The sequence below is a fragment of the Tachypleus tridentatus genome, chromosome 3, assembly GCF_004210375.1.
Source record: "Tachypleus tridentatus isolate NWPU-2018 chromosome 3, ASM421037v1, whole genome shotgun sequence".
Lineage (NCBI taxonomy): Eukaryota > Metazoa > Arthropoda > Merostomata > Xiphosura > Limulidae > Tachypleus > Tachypleus tridentatus.
This window is the reverse complement of record NC_134827.1, coordinates 19,686,926-19,709,400: the sequence shown is the minus strand read 5'-3', so window position 1 is coordinate 19,709,400 and position 22,475 is coordinate 19,686,926. Positions and strand designations below refer to the sequence as shown.

Genomic DNA, 22,475 nt, shown 5'->3' with positions numbered 1-22,475 from the left:
CAAAATTTCTCATCTTCCCTTTATAAAGGATAAATAAGGTATAGAAAATCATAGAATTCGGTATTATTAATTATTTATAAACAAATGACACAAATACTATTACACAGTGGAAAACTATAGCATATTTAAATTTGTAAAGATATCAACTAAAAGACTGATTGTTAGTAAGACTAAATGACAGGAATACTTTGAAGTAAAATACATGTCAGTACTGAATCAAGGTTTTACTGTATCCTGTATTAATGGTTCAGAATAAGAATGAAACCCTCACTAGTAGAATACAAATGTGAACATCACAAGATGATCACTGAAATAAAACCCAGTGTACGATAAGTTATATCTAATTCCTTTTCTAATTTGACATAAGACAATTTAGAAACATTCCTTATAAAATTCTGTATTATGTGTTCTACGCGCTGATTCGTATTGTTTAACATATTGTTCTGTGTTGGTGGTTCTTCGCATATGATAATTTTACTTATTGTATTTTTCATCGCTTCTTTTGTTCCTTGAAAACGTCAATCAATGCCTGGTTGTAAGATCTTTACGAAACCTATTGAATCTTCTTAAAATGTTGAACTTACGTTACGTCAAAATAAAAACTTAAAACTCTCAAAATCTCATCGTACGTTATGCTCGTAACATCTTTACCTATTAATTGAGGTTTGTCGAACAAAATTTAGCCTAACCTCTAACATATGAGAGATTGATAATAGTCCACATCTTTTCTTTAATATAATATACAATGTTACGCATTCGCCAAACCTGAAGAATTAAAGAGAGTGTATACACATATATGTGTGTAATAACTGGCAGCTTGTTTTTAACGGTCGCTTTAACATACTGACAGGTAAAGGAATTGGAACAATCGATAAATGAGGAACATGTTAAAATTAATGTACTATAATAATAAATACGGAATTATTGATAAACGATCTGAACACTTTCCAAAATAAGTCAACAAAATAATGAAACATTTAAATTATTGTCAAAAATAGTTGATTATAATATGAATGTATTGATTTCAAGGACAGACGAAGAAAGAGGACTTATCAAATGGAGAGAGCAAGGCCTTAAACATAATATTACTGAAGGTGGTCTGTTGACACTGTCGTCACCTTCAACCTATGACCTCCCGTTCGGCATGAATGTAATTAAAAGATACAAAATTTTTAAGTACATTCCCATCAGTCCAACATACGACCAGAATATTTTTCTTCGTAATGTGAGACCATTATTTAAGAGATTTAAACCTCAAAATAATAATAATGATAACATTAATTCAGAAAAGTAACGACACTGTCATCTTTAGTTTATTCACAACAGTTAACATATACGTTAGTATAAACATATAATTAGTTTGATACGAAAAGACTTGGTTATTTTAATACATTTTATATTAGAATGTTCACTAATGTCTCTAGGAAAGATTCATAAACTGAAGCATTATGATCATGCTTCTTCGGAGACAGATCTAAATGTAATCGATGTTCGAGGTCATTGCACAACCAGCAGCGTGATAGATTTTGTCCCCTATTGTCCAGTTTAGGTGTATAATCACTATAAACAAACAATACTTGACAATATGTGTTGAAACCTTCGGCTGTTATAACTTGTACGAGAAATTATTTAAAAACAAATGACACAAATACACAGGTAGACTGTTACACAGTGGAAAACTATAGCATATTTAAATTTGTAAATATATCAACTAAAGGACTGATTGGACTACGACTGAAAATATTAAAGTTTAAAATTGTTAAGCATGTTACGTAATGACGTATTTAATAAAGACTTGAGATTCTCTCAATATCTTACATAATCTAAATTTGTTATTCAGAGAAAGAACTGCGAAACAAAACGTTATAATTACCAAACAAGTGAAATATCTTCTTCTATATAAAGACTACACTCATTACACTTTGTTATTACTACATTTGTATTGTAAGTTTCCTTATAAGTATTTTGATGTTCTGTATAAATCATATATCTACGCATATAACAACAAATATTTGATTCGAATATTTAATTGTAAAGGAACAAATTAAAATTAACGTTTGCATATCAGTCAACTGATTCTTCAAAATGTTTGATTTGATTTTTTATATTTATTATCTACAAATCATACGAAATAAAAACAAAATAACGTAAGAAAAAATGTGGGATTGAAAGTATTTCAAATTATTTGATATATGCCTAGTTCTACAGCCAATATAGTTCCACAACATCTGTAACAAAATCTAGTGAATGATTTCCTGCTTCAAAGACACACTTTATACCTATTAGGATTCCGTAACAATGGGGTCGTTGTTAGTATAATCCCCATATAAAACCAGCTTTTAAACTCAAACAACTAGTTGAAATGTTTTGGTTTAACAGTTGAAAATTGAAACAGTATGTCCTATATTTTTAATTTTTTTTGTTGTTTTTTTTCCATAATGTCGTTTTCAAACTACGTGTACTTTTGAATAATAAAATAAGTTTAATAACTAACCGATCTTCGTCATTCAGTGAAACTGGTTTTACTTTTAAGTTACATATTGTCTTCATGTTCCATTTACTAAACATCTTTAAATATGAAACAATATTTATTATATAAAGATGTTTTATATTCAGTTAATGCCTTTGAACTATCGTTTCAAAACATGAAATATTTTGAATATTTGAATTTAAATAAGTAAATGTGTCACTGATATAAAGTTTCATAAGTGACACAATCTCAGGCGTTAATAAAGTTGAACTAGTAAACGTCTAAAACACAGCAACAAATCTTGTGATTTCTAACGATACTTGTACATTAACATTTAACCTGGACTGACTTGAGAAATCTACCGACTGCACGATTATGTTAATGAAAAGTGTCCTCTACATAGAAAGAATTATGTGGTACTTTTATCAATGGCTTCTAAACTCCTTAAATGCAATAATTGTTTAATCCTACGAAGTTTTAGCCGCGAAACTACAAGAACCGCAAGCACCCACCATTATAGAAAATGTTTAAAACTTTGTCACTAGATGTCGTTGCAATAATTGTAATGCTCCTTTTCTCGGAATGAGTATTTAGTTTTCAGAACATTATTTAAAACCGACTCACGCACATCCACAAAACCTCATAAATCAGATTGTCCATTACGACCAATAATGTCCACATATAAATCGTTTAATTACAATCTTGGTAAATACATAGCATGGGCATTATCCAATATCAGACAGCTCATTCATCAAAGACTCTTTTAAATTCAAATCTAATCTTAATCAACTTAATCATGAAGCCTTAATAGTCAGTTTCGATGTTATATCCCTCTTTACAGAAGTTCTAACCGCTAAGGCTGCAAGATAGTCTTAGAATTCTATATCCGAGACCCTAACCCATCTACAGACATTCCCAACAACCAATTAGCAACCCTTATAGAATTCACCATGATGAAGACAAACTTCGTGTTCAACAACCACAACTATATACACAACTATATTTTTATGACACAAGTTGAAACACAAGCAATTAACACAGTATTACATCCACCATTATACTAGTAAAGATATGTAGATGACACGGTTGCGGGATTCAGATCTACAGAACACACACTTAATTTTTTCAATCACATTAACTCTATACATCCCAACATTAATTTCACAAGTGAACAGCAAGACAGCAATCAAATATCGCTTCTTAACCTCAAAATTACAAGAACCGACACACAATTTCAACAGAAATCCACCAAAAAATCACCCATACCAGACTATACAATCCTTGGGACTCAGCACATGAAACAAAACAAAAACTCAACATACTAAGAAACCAAATAAACACAGCCATAAAACTATGTTCACCAGACAAAATTAACGATGAATTAGACAAAATAAAACAATACTTCATCAACATCAATACGTTTCCTCCACAAACTGTAGAAAACATTATATGCACACACCTAGACAGGTAGGAAAATCAACCAACAAAAGTAAATATATCTCACGAATCAAAAAATCACGAAACCATATACTGTTGTATACCATATGTTCCCAATATCAGCAGAAAAATAACCAACATTTGGCAAAAGCTAGTAACAAAATATGACATTCCAATTAATACCACATTTATTCAAAAACCAGGCACAAAACTGAGGTCTGTACTATGTAAAAACTACACTGACAAACACCACACCAACATCATTTATAAAATTCAATGTGATAACTGTCACGACTTTTATGTTGGAGAAACAACTAGAAAAATGGAAACCAGACTCAAAGAACATAAAAAGTCACCTTCACACGTTTTCGAACACTGCAAGTCAAATAAACACAACATAACCATAGAAAACATTCAAATACTAAATAAAGAAACAAACATAAACAAACGCAAAATTAAATAAAGAAGCCTTACTTATACAACAACTTAAACCCAAAATAAACCAATATAAAGAAACGCCTTTATACCTATATTAATAAAATAAAATAAATAAAATTATATATTCAAACATCTAACACCGCCCTCTACATTCCGACACTCAGTTACACGACCCCTTTCAAACATGTGGTCAGCTTCCGGTCAGTTACCTCTTTCTTTGTGAACCTGACGATGACCGAAGAATGTCGAAACGTTGTTCGATCCTCAACGTAAAATATTTTCTAAACCCAAACGAGCCGTTTTTACATATATATCATTTGGCATTAGTTACACTCATTTTCAGTATCATGTATTATGCTAAGTTACACTACACATTGGAAAAACCTTGGATTGCTGGTGTTAAGTTAACCACTTAATAAAAGAACAAATATTAATTCAGAATGATTTATGTTATCAGCTACAAAAAAGTGCGTCTCCACACTACTACAGCTGTAAGTCTACGGACTTACAAATCTAAAATCAACGGATCGATTCCACTCCGTGGAGTCAACAAATCGCCCAGTGTATCCTTGCTATAAAAAAAAAAAAAAAAAACACATACACGCAGAACTAGTGCTTCTAAACCATACAGAAGTTTTATTTAAGTATTTTTTGCTTCACACGACGTGTAACATGAACGAATCAACAAGTTTCTCACTTGAAATGAGTAATTGTGACTGTGATAATAACTAAATTAGTTCAAAAATTCAAACATCCACTACATGAAGATTCACTTTCAAACAATTGGAACAACTTATTAGAATCCTTTTGGCCAGTGATACTTAAAAATTAGATCATTTTAATACATTTAAGTGTAAACTAATCAACATCATTCGTCTTTAAACGTTACGTTGTGTTCGAATTTCATTCAATAAAAGAACTTTAAAGCTGAAAATAGATACAACGATAAATGTTTTATGAAAGCAATTGTTTCAGTAAAGTTTACTTTTGGAAACATGAAATATTTGAAAATATTTTACTTCGGTTGAGTACGTAACTGTTTGATGTAAGATTTTGCATTTGGGACAACTTTAACCCTTTAAAAGTTAAATTTAATAAAAATGATAAACACAATTTAAAAGCTGATATCTCTTAAATTAGTTTATTATCGTATGCTCTGAACATTTCATATGAACTGTAATACAGAATATTTTTCAATCCCATGGCTGGTTGTATTAATTAAAAGTGTTCTATGTATGATAAGGTATTTTGTATTTTTGTTGGCGTTAAAACAAATACGTTCATAAAATATTATTATTTAATACATTAAACGCTTTATAACAAACATTTTCAACAGTTTTTTAGCCATCATTATAGAATATGTTGGATCACCGACACTAGATGTCGCCCAATAGTGACAGTGTTTGTTGTAAAATGTTTGCTTGAAACTACAGTTCAGCTAGCTGTACATAGCGGACTATAGTTTAGAAATGTTACTAAAGAAAAAGAAAATTAGTCTAACAGCACAAACTGCCAATTTGTGGACTATTTTTATTTTATCAGTTACTGGAATTTAGCCATCACTCTTAAAGCGTACCCAAGACCCCAAAGTGCAAAGCGGATTTCTTGTGATAACGAAACATAAACCATGAATCCTCACATTCTAGGAATGAAAATACCACAGATATTTTCAAATCGTAGATTTCTCACATCAATTGTTTACTAGGTAGTCAAATCAATATGGCATCGCCTGCACTTATCACTCTGCTTTTGTGTGCATGTTTCAACAATATTCTTCGCAGTCTTTAAATCTGATTATGATTAAATTTGATACAATGGTTAAGGTTAAGTGCCCCTCAAGGACAAATTGTTTAACTACTAGTGAATGAATGTCAAAGTTCCAGGTCATATTGTACATCAACAATATAATTTGAAATGTTTCTCATACGTTTTTGTTTGTTTATTTGTTGTTGTTTTTTAATTTCGCTCGAAACTACTCCAGGGATATCTGCGCTAGACATCCCTACTTTAGTAGTGGAAGGCAGCTAGTCGTCACCACCCACTGCCAACTCTAGGGCTATTCTTTACCGACGAATAATGGGATTGTCCGTAAGGTTATAACTACCCCACGGCTGAAAAGGCGAGCATGTTTGGTAAGACGGGGATTCGAAACCGGTATACTCGGGTTACGAGCAGAACGCCTTAACCCACCTGGCTATTTCGAGCCCATGCGCTCTTGATCGAGTTTTTTTTACAAATATTGAGAATCCCCGAAAATAATTGGTTTACTTTTGGTGAACGTAGCTCAAAGGTCATGGTTACACAGAATACGAGTCATACAACAAAGAGAAACAGTTTATGTCGACAAACCTGATAAAGGTGTTTCTACCTTGTCGAATTATAATGTAAGGGATTGAAAGAAAGTTTTATCACAAAGATTAATGTTTAAATTCCTGAAAAAAACATCTGAGTTTGTGATTAATTTATTCTTTGCTGATGCAACTTTATGTTTTAGAAGTGGTAAAACTTTCAGTAGTAGAAGAAACTCGCATCAATAGCACTGGCCTCTCATAATTCTAATAGAGATAAAAAGAACAGAGATGCCTTAAAGATCTAAATCTAAATCCCCATAAGGATAATGGTATTTAAATCTTATATTAAGGAAACTACAGAAGTCTCAAAGAAAAGGGATTATTGAAATCTTATATTAAGGTAACTATTGAAATCTTTAACTGGAGGAACTGTGTGTTTTCTTATAATAAACTCACATCGAAGGGAATCGAAACCCTGATTTAAACGTTGTAAATCCCTAGATATACCACTGTACTAGCGGGTGTAAGTAGAGGAACTATTGACATTTTACATTGCAAAAACTATTAAAATATTAGAATAAAATAACTATTGAAATCTTAGACTGAGGGAACTATTGAAATCGTAGCTTAAGGGAATTTAATTGAAAGAATTAAATAACTTTCCGGTGACACTAAAAAGTTCCTTAGATTTTCTACTGATCCAACTAATACGAAGGAAAATAGATTTATAACATACTTGTACTAAAATGTATTAATTACAATATTTATAAGGGTATTGAACCAGTAGAATTTCATGCATTGTTCTATATGGGATACCTTAAAGTGTAATATTGAATAACTATATTCGACAAGAGAGTGGTGGTGGGTTTCACGTCTTATAGGGCAAAGAAGCATACCGGCCACTAGCATTTCGAATTTTATTCCATATGACTTTGGAACTGGTGGTAGAAGAAATGCTAGAGGTGTATTTACTCCAAGATTCTTTCTAGCTTTGACGCCTGGCCTGCCGAGCATGTGCACAAACATAATGAAATACAATGCGGTTTAAAAGTGCGGGATATCTACGAAAGGTATCCCAAGCTCGTTTTTGAGCGTTTTTTTCATGTGACAGGCAGGATTCCACCAAGGACGAGGATACCGTGGGAAACGTGTCGATTTTACGAATAAACTGAGTAGCTGCCTGGATAATACAATCAGTTATTGCTGCCATACAGTCATCTATCGATAGCACGATCAAGTTCTGAGAGAGTAGGTAAAGAAGATCCGTTAGCTGGTCTAACTTTCATCGAGGCATGCGGATCGGATGGCATCAACCACTGCCAGTCTCTCTCCAAATCATAGGAAAGTGATCACTGCCCCTTGGATTACTGTCGACTGTGCAAGAAAAGTAAATGAAAAGTGAAGGGGAGCAAATAGAAAGTTCTGTAGCAGTAAAATACTGACTAGGTGCATGAAAATAAATATAAGAACCAGTACTGAAGAGAGACAGCCTGTGGTCCAAGAGCGTATGCTTTATACCACAACTATCATCAATACTAGCACCACCTAAAGGTGATTATGTCCATTAAAATCCCCCAGTAGTAAAAAGGGAGATGGTAACTGCTCAATGAGGGCATCAAGGTCTGACTGATTATAGATCAAGAGACAGGTAGAGAGAAGAAATAATGATGATACGACCCAAAAAAACACGGATGGCTAAAGCCTTCATGGGTGTATCAAGTGACAAGGACAGGATGGGCACACGCTGATCAATGACATCCCAACATGCACTCGTCCATCACATGACCTGTCGTTTCTATACAAAGGAAATTGCTGAAAGATGACTGTATCAGCAAGTTTCAGAAACTTTTCCTGTAATGAGAATCAAAGGGATGGTAGGAATCAATCAAATCCTTTATATAATCTAAATTTGATTGAAAACCTCCACAATTCCACTGGATCAGAGTGGTCATTGTTATTTACGTGGAGGAGGTGAACGTGGCGGGGAGATTTTCTGTTTGCGATAACGTTTTTGCTCTTTATTGAACGAAGATCTATTAACCTCCATGGATCCTGCCATGGGTTGAATAGGCAGGTTTGTCTGTAGACAAAGATTTCAATGACTGAGGACATGAACGAATGGTCGATTTACTATTTCGGGGCTGCAGAAGAGGATATACCCAAGGAAACATTTGAATCTGAAGGATTGTTTGTTTGTTTGTTTTGAATTTCGCGAAAAGCTATCTACACGAGGGTCATCTGCACTAGCCGTTCCTATTTTAGCAGTATAAGACTAGAGGGAAGGCAACTAGTCATCACCATCGACCGCCAACTTTTGGGCTACTCTTTGACCAACGAATAGTAGGATTGACCGTCACATTTAACGTCCCGACGGCTGAAAGGGCAAGCACGTTTGGTGTAATGGGAATTCGAACCCGCGACCCTCAGATTACGAATCGAGTGCCTTAACCACCTGATCATGCCGAGCCAAACCTGAAGTAAGTAAAACTGGGCAGTCACTGGAAGGTATGGTAGGGACAGAGATGAAAGTAGACACAGATGCAGGAGAAACCAGCGACAATTTCCAATTCGGGAATGTTCTTTAAATAGCTCTCAAGTATGACTCCTCTGGAAGAATTCAAAGTTAGATAGGGAGTAACTTCAATCGGTATATCCCCAATGGCTTTTGATTTCAAGAAGAGTTTGGTATACTGTGGTGAAAATGTTTCCACCAAAATGTCTCCAGAGCACAACTTCTTTACTGACTTTGGGGAGCCAGCAACTCCCTCTAATCCCTTGTGAATGTAAAATGGAGACATCTACCCCAAGGATTTCTCAGATAAGGAATGGAGAATCAGAAATCGAAGTGTAGAATCTGGCTGTAATGTTGACTGTATAATAGAGTCATTCAAACGTGATCGTTTTCCAATGATCCGTTTTTCAACTTTTTCATTTTTATTTATTTTGTCAGAAATTGGAATATCCATAATAAAGAAGTTACATTTCAGTGCCCACTAACCCCATCCACCATGGCGCCCTACGAGGGGACGCACTACAGTGCCAAAAAAGGATATTGCAGCAACGCCAAGGTTTCGTGAACACTACACCCAAACACAATCATCAGATACAATGTCCACAACACCTGTTGAGAACATCCAACACTGATACTTGGTTGACCCTAGCCCATGTGGCTCACCCGATTGCCCTTGGAAGGTCACCCTAAGGCCGCCCGTCTGCAGGAAATCAAGGCCAAAGTGTTGTGTTAGGTTGAACCCTTAAATTCATTAGTATTCTCTCCTTCCCTTCACGGGTAACCACGCACGGCAAACACGTGGGTGAATGTTTAGACCCCAAAGGAGGTAAATTAAAAGAACAGAACCTACCCTGGTAGGTCCCCTCATCACGTACAGGAATCCACACCGAAGGGATAAGACAGTTCTGAAGTTTTTGTGCTAATGGAAAATGTGAGGTATTTGGTCAGCTTTTGTTTTCCAACAGAACTTTAAATCAGATATTGATATGTGTATGATTTTGATGTTTGGTGAAAATAATTTGTTTTAAAAAAGGTTCAACAGACGAACATTGATGGAAATTGACACTAAAGAATTTCGTTTTCAATTTACTGGTGAGATAATTAAACAGACGGGCGATGTTAACAAGGGTAAGCTAACCGTGCTTACATTTGAGATATTTTAAAATAGCAAAATTAATATATTATTCAGCATAAGCCCCTTGAGAAAATGTTACACAGAAAAATTCAGAATTGTTAAAATATTAAAAACAGCTTTCGCAATCTTTCCATCATGTGAATGATAAATATGGTAACAAAAGTTTACGTCCAAACTTTAGTTTTACTATTGTTGGACATATTAGTATATGATAGGCATGGACAGTTTGATCTAAGAGTTTTATACCTGTGTTCATAGTTTTATCCTATATAATTTCAGAAAGATTTAGTAATTTGTTTCTAGCTTATTGTGTCACATAAAATGACCAATACCATTGAACTTTTCTAACAAGGACTGATTTTCAAAACATATTTTTCAACTTAATAATAAAACATCTTTCTGCTCTTAAAAACCTTAAAGTTGGCATTCCGAGATTAAAAGTAATCTTAGCTCTATCCTATAGAAGTGTTCATTTAAATACAACAAAAAGAAACTGAAGAATGGTATAAAGGTGTGGTATAATTTTATATTATTTTGAGATTTAGTATTCTTCTATATATGTTTCTTTATAGATTATTGCTCATAAGTTTTGTTGCTCAGAGAACGTGAGAGATCGAATATACAATAAGAATATTTAAAGGATTAAATTAATCTAGGTTCAAACTTGTTACTGTGTTCCAGATCCGTGGAAGTTCTGGTATAGTTTGAGCTAAATGCTTATGACACAATGGTGTGTGTCCTGATATTTATATTCAAGAGCAGAAAATACTACAAATGAAAAGAGGTCCTCCTCACTCTATGTAAAAGAAGTCAGTTTTGACAAAAAACAAATTGATATGAGATATTGTCTAACTTATTCTATTCACAATCACTGTAAAGAGATCTCTCATGTTTTTGAGTTGAATAACTTACCAAATCCGGATTCTTAAAGGCAACGTTTCTTCTTACGAAATACCAGTACTCTATTCAGAAGTGCTGCTAAATGTCCTTGAAACTAAATTACCAGTTTCAGTCACTTAAAAAATAAAACAAAATTTAACCTTTTGAATAAAGGGAGACTTTTCCTCATATTCCTACTTGCTTGACTTACCACTTTCTTTGAATAGGTTTTCCTTATTTGCAGTTGTCGTTCCTACGCCAAGTTTGCACCTTGTATTGTACAGACAAGGGAAAATATTGCTTAAATAAAAGTTTTCCTTCCAATTCTTATATGAGCAACCCTCCATTGGGAATCCGCTGTTTTCTTACAAAATGTACACATTGTGTGAAATGAAAACTGAAAACTGTTTGTGTCGATAAATAAAGAATCATAGTTTGTTGACAGCAAAAAATAAGTTCACATGAAAGCCGGCTCACGTAGATTCCTAACGACACAACATATATATTTGTTTGTCTTTTTTACACCAACCTTTAACTGATTAAATTACAGTAAATTACATAAAACGGGTAAATGACTGAGATTAGAATACAAGCATACAATAAATACTACATTGGGCAATCACGTATCACCAGTTCTAGCCAATATTTTCATGACACAGGTTGAATCTCAAGCGATCAACTCAGTCTTATACGTCAACATATCTGTACCAAATAGCATTTCTCAACCTCAAGATAATAAGAACCGACACACAATTCAAAACAGAAATTGACAGAAAAATCAACAATACTGCACTATACATTCCTTGGGACTCATAACAAGAAACAAAACAAAAATAAACTCAACATATTAAGAAACCAAATAAACACAGCCACAAAACTATGCTCCCCCGATAAAATTGACAATAAAATAAACAAAATAAAACAACACTTCATCAATATCAACAAATTTCCTCCAAAAACCGTTGAAGAAATTATACACATACACTTAGATCAACAATACGGTCAACAACAAACAAACAATAACAAATTCCAAGAAACAACAAACTACAAAACCTTACATTTGCTGCATACCATATATTTCCGATACCAACGAAAAAATAACATTTGCAATAAACTTATAACAAAACACAACGTTCTACTAAACACCAAATTTATTCAAAAACCAGGTACAAAACTAAAGTCCATGCTATGTAAAAACTACACTGACAAACACAACACAAACAATTATTTATAAAATATAATGCAACAGCTGCCACGACTTCTATATTGGAATAACAAGCAGAAAAATGAAAACTGGTTTCAAAGAACAACAACAAAAAACACCTCTGAGCATACTAAATCAAATAAACACAGCATAACCATAGAAAACACCCAGATCCTAAGTAGGGAAACAAATATAAACAAACACAAAATAAAAGAAGCTCTACTTATACAATAACTGAAACCAAAACTAAACCAATATAAAGGAATATCTTTATACCTATACTAATTTATAACATAACATCCAACTGCATATACAATCTCATCCCTAATACATGTGCCATACAAAAATGAGTTACAAACTCTCTATTTGTTAACCTGAAGATGACATTAAAAGGTCGAAACATTGTTCTCTACTTTATTTTAGTAAAGATTGTAACACCCATACCAGCCATCTTAAGGATACATTTTTGTTTCAAGCGGGTTTCTCGTCATCACGAATTAATCTCTACCTTTCCTTAATCAACATGTATATAATTCGCCATGCTGTCATTCAGACTTTCCTTGTAGACTTCCAGAAGCAGATACATCGCTCAAGCTGTTGTTTTATGTTGTTTGTAACAGAACAAAATAGATTAATTTACTTTATATGTTTTCTTTACATGAAACTACAAAAGATAGTCACTGTAAAGTTTAAAACAAACACAGAGACAATGAAAGAGATAATTTCAACCATCACAATGACGATAACAGCAGTATTACGTGTACGCGTAAATGGTCAAATCTGTTGACTAGGCTTATACATCTGTTTACCGTATCACACCTTCAACATTATCCAACAAATGTGGCATTCTGTATTATCTATTATTTTATGTTTCTCACGATAGTTAACAGGTACTGTAATTCGGTTTGTACGGTTGTTATAACACCGACAAAACAGTATTAACGAAAAGCTCAACTAATCCTTTTATCCAAAACAACATATCATATTTTCGGTTCTTCAGAATTAAAAAAAAAAACACTCCCTTCTGCCCTATGGTCCTGAAGTCCTCATTAAATTATAGTTCTTAATTTCCAAAGGTGCACATTGGTTAATTGTATATCACTCTTTCCATTATGCTTTCCATTGCGGACGAAGGTTCATACATTTATTCGATATTTAGCTTTTACTAAAATAGTACAAAATTAAGGATACGGTTCATCCAACCAATAGTATAAAATTAAGGATACGGTTCATCCAACCAATAGTATAAAATTAAGGATACGGTTCATCCAGCCAATAGTATGAAATTGAGGATACGGTTCCTCCAACCACCAGATCTGAATGTTTACCATCTTTTTCTAAGAAAGTGAAAAGATGAAAGACTTTATGATGTACGTCTTTTTTTATTAATTTCCCTGTGACAATTTCTTGAAGTTAAGTATTTTCTAATTGTGTTTACAGAAAAAAACAAACAACGTCATGGATTTTTACACATTTTCTCGAAAGAGGTTTCAAGGATTTTGATGTACATTTTTTTTCGTCTTCGGGTATAATTACTCTAAGTAACTCAATCCGTGATTTATTATAAACATGTTGCAAGAGTGTGATATGAAAACGATTCAACTTCGCTGGATAATTACTGATATTTTACCCCGCCCCTTATGCAACAGAGGTATTGCAGCAAACTTACATCACTAGAAACCAGATTTTGATGACTTTGGTGGGCAGAGCGCAGATAGTTCGTTGTGTAGCTTTGTACTTAATGCCAAACAAACAATACTGATATTTTTACGTGTTCATGTGTTCTTATATGAACACATTTTCCTAATTGTTCGGGCTCGGCATGGCCAAGCGTGTTAAGGCGTGCGACTTGTAATCTGAAGGTCGCGGGTTCGCATCCCCGTCGCGCCAAACATGCTCGCCTTTTCAGCCGTGGGGGCGTTATAATGTGACGGTCAATCCCACTATTCGTTGATAAAAGAGTAGCCCAAGAGTTGGCGGTGGGTGGTGATGACTAGCTGCCTTCCCTCTAGTCTTACACTGTTAAATTAGGGACGGCTAGAACAGATAGCCCTCGAGTAGCTTTGTGCGAATTTCAAAAAACAAACAAACAAAAAAACTAATTGTTCATCTCGCTGAATTAAGACTTTATAGCAAAAGTAGTAAGAAACCTAACTGACAGTTACGTTGAATTCTCTATAACTAACAGTATTTTTAATGGTTTTTTTTCAAAATTAAAAGTAAAATAGACCACGCGAAATTTCCTGTCAAAGTCTTATCGATCTATCTGAACCAGAATTTGATCTCAGTGAAAAATAATTTTAAATAGAGCATTTTTCTGATGAATATGTTTTGTAATTTTTGAGCTGTTAGTACGTAATTTAATCATGCATAAAATTCGATATATTAGATGAGGCTTCATAAACATTTAAAATGAAAAGGAAGTAGACACTTTGAAGTTATAATATTAATTACATCAATAATAGTTGACTTAGAAAACTGTAACGAATCAGTTAAATTACACAGAATACAATAATTTTTATTAACTCCTTCATAACTAATTTTTTTCTATGAATGTAAAATAATGAGCAATAAAAAATTCATGGTACTAAATATTATTTCTATTTAAGCAGAAAACTACACATTAGGGTGAGGGGAATATCAATATCTGCCAATCACGACTATCTAAATTTTGTTTCCAAGGTTATAAGTCAGCAGATATACAGTGACCCTGGTGGGCTCTTAAGGAAAAATGTTTCAATAATTTAGAACATGTTCTAAGTTTTCGACGCTGTTTCACAAATGAGCAATGAAGTTGACAAATATCCTGTTTATTTTTTATAAACAGTTTGATGAATATTATGACCTATTAACACTTACAGTTATTCAACTTTCGGAACAGCGTATAACACTTCATTAATGAATTTTGTTTTCCGTCGACAAAACGTGTAATTTCAGCGAAAAAAAAATCCACGAATGACGTATTTCCTGTTCCTTCTGCAACAAACTACGTCATTCACGGTTTCTCTCGTCTTTTAAAATACACGTTTTGCCGAAGAATACAAACTTTCATATATATATTACCAAACAGTCAGATTAATAATAGCTAATTGTTACAGTACGGTTACATGTTATTCAAACTCCATAAGTGTATTAAGTTACCATTGTTTACGTGACAGCCTACAAACTGTATGATATTATTAAATAGTTCACCTGACAAAAACGAAAACAAAAAAGACTAAATATTTGTTCACGTGCTGTGTTACATCGTGTATGTTGTTCCAGGTTAACCGGTAACTTTTTTGCCATGATTAAGGAAAGTCGAGACGTAAATTCTCAAAAACAAAAACACCAAAGACGAATGCGTGTTTCATGAGATATAAAAAGTAGTTCTAAGTCTTGTAGTCTCGAGCCAAGTCTTAGTTCCCAAAGTAAAGATATATATTATATTATATGTAATATAAAGAGTACTATATATTGTTATGCATTTATTAAAATATTATAAATTAAAAACTACAGAATTGTAAAAAATAACTTATAATTAGAAAGACACGAGGACGTGAATATAAACAAGTGACGTGACAGATACTAACGATATTGGATAGCATGTATCAGAAACACATTTTGACATTATTTGGGTGGCCCGACATGGTTAGGTGTGTTAAGGCGTGCGGCTCGTAATTCGAGGGTCACGTTTTCGTATCCCCGTCGCACTAAACATGCTCGCCTTTTCAGCCGTGGGGGGGGGGGGCTATGAAGTGACGGTAAATCCCACTATTCGTTAGTAAAAGAGTAGCCCAAGAGTTGGCGGTGGGTGGTGATAACTAGCCGTCTTCTTCCTAGTCTACCACTGCTAAATTAGTAACGGCTAGCCCAAATAGCTCTCGAGTAGCTTTCCGCGAAATTCAAAAACAAAACAAACATTATTGGTATCACATAAATAATGTAATCAACACCGATAGTTCATAACTTTACAACACTCAATATTCATACACTTAGATCATAGAGTTATGTTCAAATTGAGGATTTAGACTTTTCATTACGGGATATTACTTATACTAAAAGAAATTTAAGAACAAAAGAGTATGGATCATCACAGAATACCAGAACCATATTAGAAACGAATTTGCACCAAGTCGTTTGTACCTAAGCTCTTCTAAACAAAGTACGGCATCGTGTAACAGTTGAAATTTTACGTGTCTCATGAAACAATACGCAAATAATCAAAAAGAACCTCCACCTGAAAACTGACACAAGTTGCTTTTACGACATATCTGTTCAACCACAACATACCACAAGTAGTTGAAGAATGTAACGGGTAATCATGCTATTCCATAAGAAAACATATCGTTTGGTACCTTATATATAGCGTCTATACATTTCTGTGTGACTGGACTATCAAAACATTCACTGTGAAACTGTTCTCGTACACTTGATGGATTAAGAAAAGTTAGCAGGGTGAAGGGGTGTACTACAAACATGAAAGCCTTACATCATGCAGATATTTATAAATAATGCTGTAGGTTTATATATATAGACATATATATATATATATGTAGATATTAGTTATTTGCAGATAACCAATAAAATATTGTGCATAAATACCAAAATTTTTCAGTCATTTATATCAACTTTATATGCGGAACTTTAAGTGCTATAATTTCCATTTCAGTTTCATAACAGTTTGATATATCTTAAGCAAGAACTTACTGGGTTTAACTTAGTACAACGGCATTTAATACAAAGCTAAATTTCACTGGAAAGTCGTACTTAACCTGGTGAGTCTACGTTCAACCTTCGCCTCTGGTTATTTACAATATTTTATAACTTTTCTAATAATGTACTAAACAATATGAGTGTTTATTTATCCTGTACCTTTTATACACTTTAAAAAATATTATTATACAGTAATGTTTATATTTTTATACTCTTATAGAAATAAACAAAGGTTATAAGCCAATGAATTACGTTTTAAGAGGAATTTGTAAAATGACAAATCATTCAGACACAACTTCAGTTCATTGCGTTATCCAATGAAACACATTTGTATCGTACGCTACTTAAAATTCTATTTTATTCAAAACCAGTGCCTTCAACATAACCTGCTGTTGTTATAACAGAGGTACTTTTCCCAGGTTTTACCCTGGGACAGCGATAAGTCTGTGGATTTACAATGCTAGAATCAGAGGTTCAATTTCTCTCAGTGGGCACAGCAGATAGTCCGATTTGGTTTTGCAATAAGAAAACACTTTTCACAGCTCCCAACACAACTATTCAGTTTAGAAGACAGTACTTAATCGTAAAATATTTTCAATAAATTTTGTTTTTTTTTGTAATTACGAGTAAAGCAACACAATGAGTTATATGTGCTCTGCTCAACACGGGCTTAGAAATCCTGTTTTTAGCGTTGTAATTCTGCAGACATACAACTACGCCATTGGAAGACGTTAAAAATAGTAAATAATTCTTGGTCTAAGTATTAATCTTATGATGACATTACCACGCATGTATGAGTCACACTAATAAAGAACATAAAATACAGATGGAATGCGCTTGTGTAAAATCAACCTCTTACTTTACTTGTACACTCTACAAACCATAATATGTCTTAGCTTTTCCTTGTTTATCTTTGAGATTTTGTCTTGTACGCAACATATATATGTAAGCAGTAAGTACTAATTTGCCAAACAGAAAATTACATTTGTCAAATAATTCGTGAGCGACCTGAATAACTTTATGTTATTTTCATAAATTAAATTTTATGCTTTTGTTATCAAATTTTGTGTTTTATAAAACGCATGTTTAACAGTTTAAATCAACATTCCAAATTAATATGTTTTGCATTCTAACTCAGCTCTTCGAGTGTCCAGTAATTATTTGGTGTACCAGATTATCTTTTGCTTCTGGTCTATTTTTTGATTAATAAATTAATTTTCAGTATATAATTTCATTTCTGTAGCAACCCAATCCCTGATCAATTCCTGAACAAAGTCATAACATAACTCTAAAGATCCTGAAAGGATTAAACAGAATAGAACATATCTACGTTTCTTTGTTTTTGGAATTTTGCGCAAAGCTACACGAGGGCTATCAGCGCTAGCCGTCCCTAATTTAGCGGTGTATGACTAAAGGGAAGGCAGCTAGTCATCACCACCCAGCGCCAACTCCTGGGCTACTCTTTTACCAACGAATAGTGAGATTGACCGTCACGTTATAACGCCCCCACGGCTGAAAGCGCGAGCATGTTTGGTGTGATGGAGATTCGAGATCGTGACCCTCTAGTCCTGCACTAATAAATTAGGGACAGCTAGCGCATAGAGCCTTCGTGTGGCTTTGCGCAAAATTCAAAACAAACCAATCAGAAAAGGTGGCACGAATAATATCAAAATACAGATATAACACGATCAATTCTGTATATTCATTAAAGTTGTTATAAGACAGAAAAAGATGTGTGGTCAACATTACATTCACAGAGAATTTATACTTTAATTAATTTAATTTACAGCAATCTTACGTTCATGTAATATTAAAGCAATACTTGATAGATGTGTAACTTATAGACGTAAAACATGTCGCGAGTTTTGTACTTACCGTTGCCAGTTAGAATGGTAACAATGATTTATACTGGTTATTTTAAATAAAAACAGTAATGTACATACCTTTGATTTTAAAATCGAAATGGACAGATTCGTACTGTACCCAATCCATTTTCTATTTCTGTTGTGTTTCTTTAATGAGCATGTTTTGGTCATTTATGGATCACAATATAACACGATGTTTCCAAATGTGAAACAAGTCACTATGATCACGAAAGAAGAGTTTCGATTTCTTTATAACTTGCAACGCTTGTGAGTTGTTTTATAGTCAAGTCTTTGAGAAAACAACGCGAATGAAGCACTAAAAGAATGTGGTGTTTAGGCAGAGTGCCCTTTATAGTAATATCGAAATAGTCTCAAAGACTTGTCGATAAAAATAGTCTCAAACATTGACTATAAAACCACTCACAAGCATAACAAGTTATAAGAAAATCGAAACTCCTGTTTCGTGATCATAGTGACTTGTTTCACATCAAAAAACACCGTGTTAAATTGTTATCCATAAACGACCAAAACATGCTCATTAAAGAAACACAACAGAAAGAGAAAATGGCTTTGGTACAATTTGTTTGTTGTTGTTTTTTGATGTGTGTTTTATTATCGATGAGAGAAGTCCCTTTTTTTTTGTTTTAAAGTTTTCTGAACTAATGTTTCATTGTTTTTATGATTATTTTAACTCCCACCCACTTAATTATTTATAAAATTGTGTTTATAATTACGCGGATATTAAATCGAATAATATATTTTACTTCTGTTAATTATAAATCAACTCATTTTCATTTGCAGAAAAAAATCTCCAGTTCCAACAATTAGTAATCAAAACGTTCACGAGAGGGCAAAGTAAACAGTGAATTTTGTAGTTGTGGCTAGCTTTTCCTCACTCGACACGATGGCAGCGCTGATTGGTAATTTAGCCAGAAGGACGAGAAACAAGTCAGGCTTTCTTAGTCATTTGAACGCGGCATTCAGTTTTCCCGTGTTCAGTGCAAGTACCAATTGGGAAAATTTACTGTCAAACCTAAACTTAGATTACTACGAGTGTAAACTGGTTGACTATTACCTTCCATATATTACAGTAAAAAATAGTGAATAATTTTCAGTTTCAACTGACGCATAATTAACTAGTGTATAATGATATTGCTTAAGTTTCTCTTCGTAAGTTTAGAACTTCACTTTTATGATGAGTGCTTAGATATTGAGTTGGTGCTTTAGTGCAGTTCTAATTTCGCTACTAAAGGACAGCTGATGAAACAGTAACCGTAAGAGGAAAGTCAGTCTAACCGGTAAAAGTCGTCTCTATCTTGAACAGAACACCGCGTGCATCTTTAAACTAACTGCTATTCGGGTTACTTGCAATTCTTTCTAGTTGACTAGTTTTGTTTTGTTTTAAAAAGACACAAATGTAATGTAGTAAGTGAGTCTTTGTTTTGGTTCCTAAATAACTTTCTTGTGGTATATTCGAAGGAGAGTGTGTTACCTGTGTGTAAATCTCTGATAAACCACTGAGAAGCAACAAAGAGTTTCAATGAAGCTCGACTGTGTGGACAGACTTGTCTCATGGCTTTTTGGCCGGTTAGGTCACTACGTCGGTCGCCATCCAGGCTATTTTATTACTGTACCGCTATTGGTTGCCTGTATCTTCGCCACCGGTTTTCAAAAAATAGTATACGAGGGCAACCCAGAGTACCTATTTAGTCCCGTGGATGGACGATCTCGGACCGAAAGAAATATTCTTGAAACTTACTTCCCTATGAACACCTCAGAAAACTTTGATCTAGGCAGAATGACTCGTATGGGAAAACTTGCCCGTGTAATAATAGCCGCCAAAGATGGAGGTACTGTTTTAAGGGCGCACATATTCAAGGAGATGATGAAACTGGACGATATCATAAAAAATATGTCCATCACTTGGGACGGAGATATGTACAGATACAAAGATCTGTGTGCAAAAGCAGACGGAGCCTGTTTTCGTAACGATATTCTGGACTTCAAGGAGAGAATTGAAGCCATTGAAAACCACAAGTACCTACTGCAGTATCCTATCATGTATAATCGTGTAATTAATAAACGATACAACATGCTTGGTGCTCTTGGAGGAGTGACAGTAGATCAGTTAGGTTTCATTAAAAAAGCTTCGGCCTATAACATGTTCTATCCACTGGATACGGACGTTAAACATGGCAACGAAAGGGCAGATTTTTGGGAAGAGAAAGTTTTGTCAATACTGAATAACGTTCACTTGGAAAATATTACAATTGGATATTTTGTGTCAAGCTCCTTAGAAGCAGAACTACAGAGGAACACCCAAAGTGTGGCCCCACTTTTCAGCATCACCCTAATAGTCATGTTGGGTTTCTCGGTTTTGTCAAGTATGATGTTGGATTGGGTGAGAAGCAAACCTTGGCTGGGAATTTTAGGCTGTCTGTCTTCGTGTATCGCAGTCGCTGCTGCCTTCGGCTTAGTCATCTACTTTGGCCTTATATTCATCGGTATAAATTTAGCAGCTCCCTTCCTAATGCTTGGTAAGTTGCTGAGTTTTGTTTTATGTTTTAATGAGGCCATAAAATACAATACATGCATGCTTCGCTTTTATCATCTCTATAACCATGTTGATAACGTTCCCTGTTCAGTGTTTTATTATTTGTTATTCATTAGCTAAGTTGCTAGATTGAGGTATGAATAGGAATTATTTGAATAATTCTAATAAAACAGAATCCAAATAACGGGCCGTTTATTTGTTGCGTGTTTTCGTTCTTTCTTGCCACTATAAATACTCTAACGCTTTTCAGATGAGAAACGCAAACCAAACTGTGTTTTTAGAAGTCACAAATAATGTATGTGCGAGTACCGTGGCCATTAGTTACATTGCACAACAAAGTTTTTGCTTCTTGAAAACTGTTCGATGTTCCTTATAGATTTTTGGCTGCTGATCACGAAAATCACATACAAATTTGCCCATCACGTACCGTTTCATCGAAATCTTCAGTTTCATAGGACATTGCTACAATGGAAAAACGATATCAAGGCAACTGGAATCCGTCAATGCTTGCTGACTATTGTTGGACGCTGTAACGTAATGCACCGGACATTGAATACAAACGAAAATCAAGAGCAAAACACTTTCAACTATGTTGAGCTTAATAGCGTATTAGAAACATAAACGCAATTAAATACGTTATTGCCGGTAAACTGCCTACTTCTCAGAGTTCCTACGGATAAAGCAAAACTATATTTGTGCATACCCACCAGGTACCTGTCACAATCAGCAAAAACTGTTCAGGAAGCAAAACTTTTCAAAAAAATTGTCGTGCAGTGTTATCAATAGTTGTCTTCTTAGTAACGGACACGAACACTTAGTGTCAGTAGAACTTCATTACCAAATTCTTTTAGTTTATTTATTAACTACTAGATGCTTATTATTGAATCTAAGTTAATAATTAGTATCTAGAAATTTTAAAATGTTAAATAATTAATAAAAGAACATAGCTGATCGTGTAGTCTTTCAATGATGACAGTAACTATATATACCTGTAT

General features: G+C 33.9%; 1 protein-coding gene across 1 annotated transcript in view; it reads left to right on the top strand.

The window, feature by feature from the left end:
* The first annotated feature begins 19,839 nt into the window (after window positions 1–19,839).
* LOC143246483 (patched domain-containing protein 3-like) overlaps window positions 19,840–22,475 on the top strand; it is a 45,907-nt gene continuing 43,271 nt past the window's right edge. Inside the window, exon 1 of the mRNA XM_076493288.1 lies at window positions 19,840–21,463. Within this exon, the coding sequence (XP_076349403.1) occupies window positions 20,467–21,463 (997 nt within the window). The 5' untranslated portion in view covers window positions 19,840–20,466. The remainder of the gene's footprint in view (window positions 21,464–22,475) is intronic.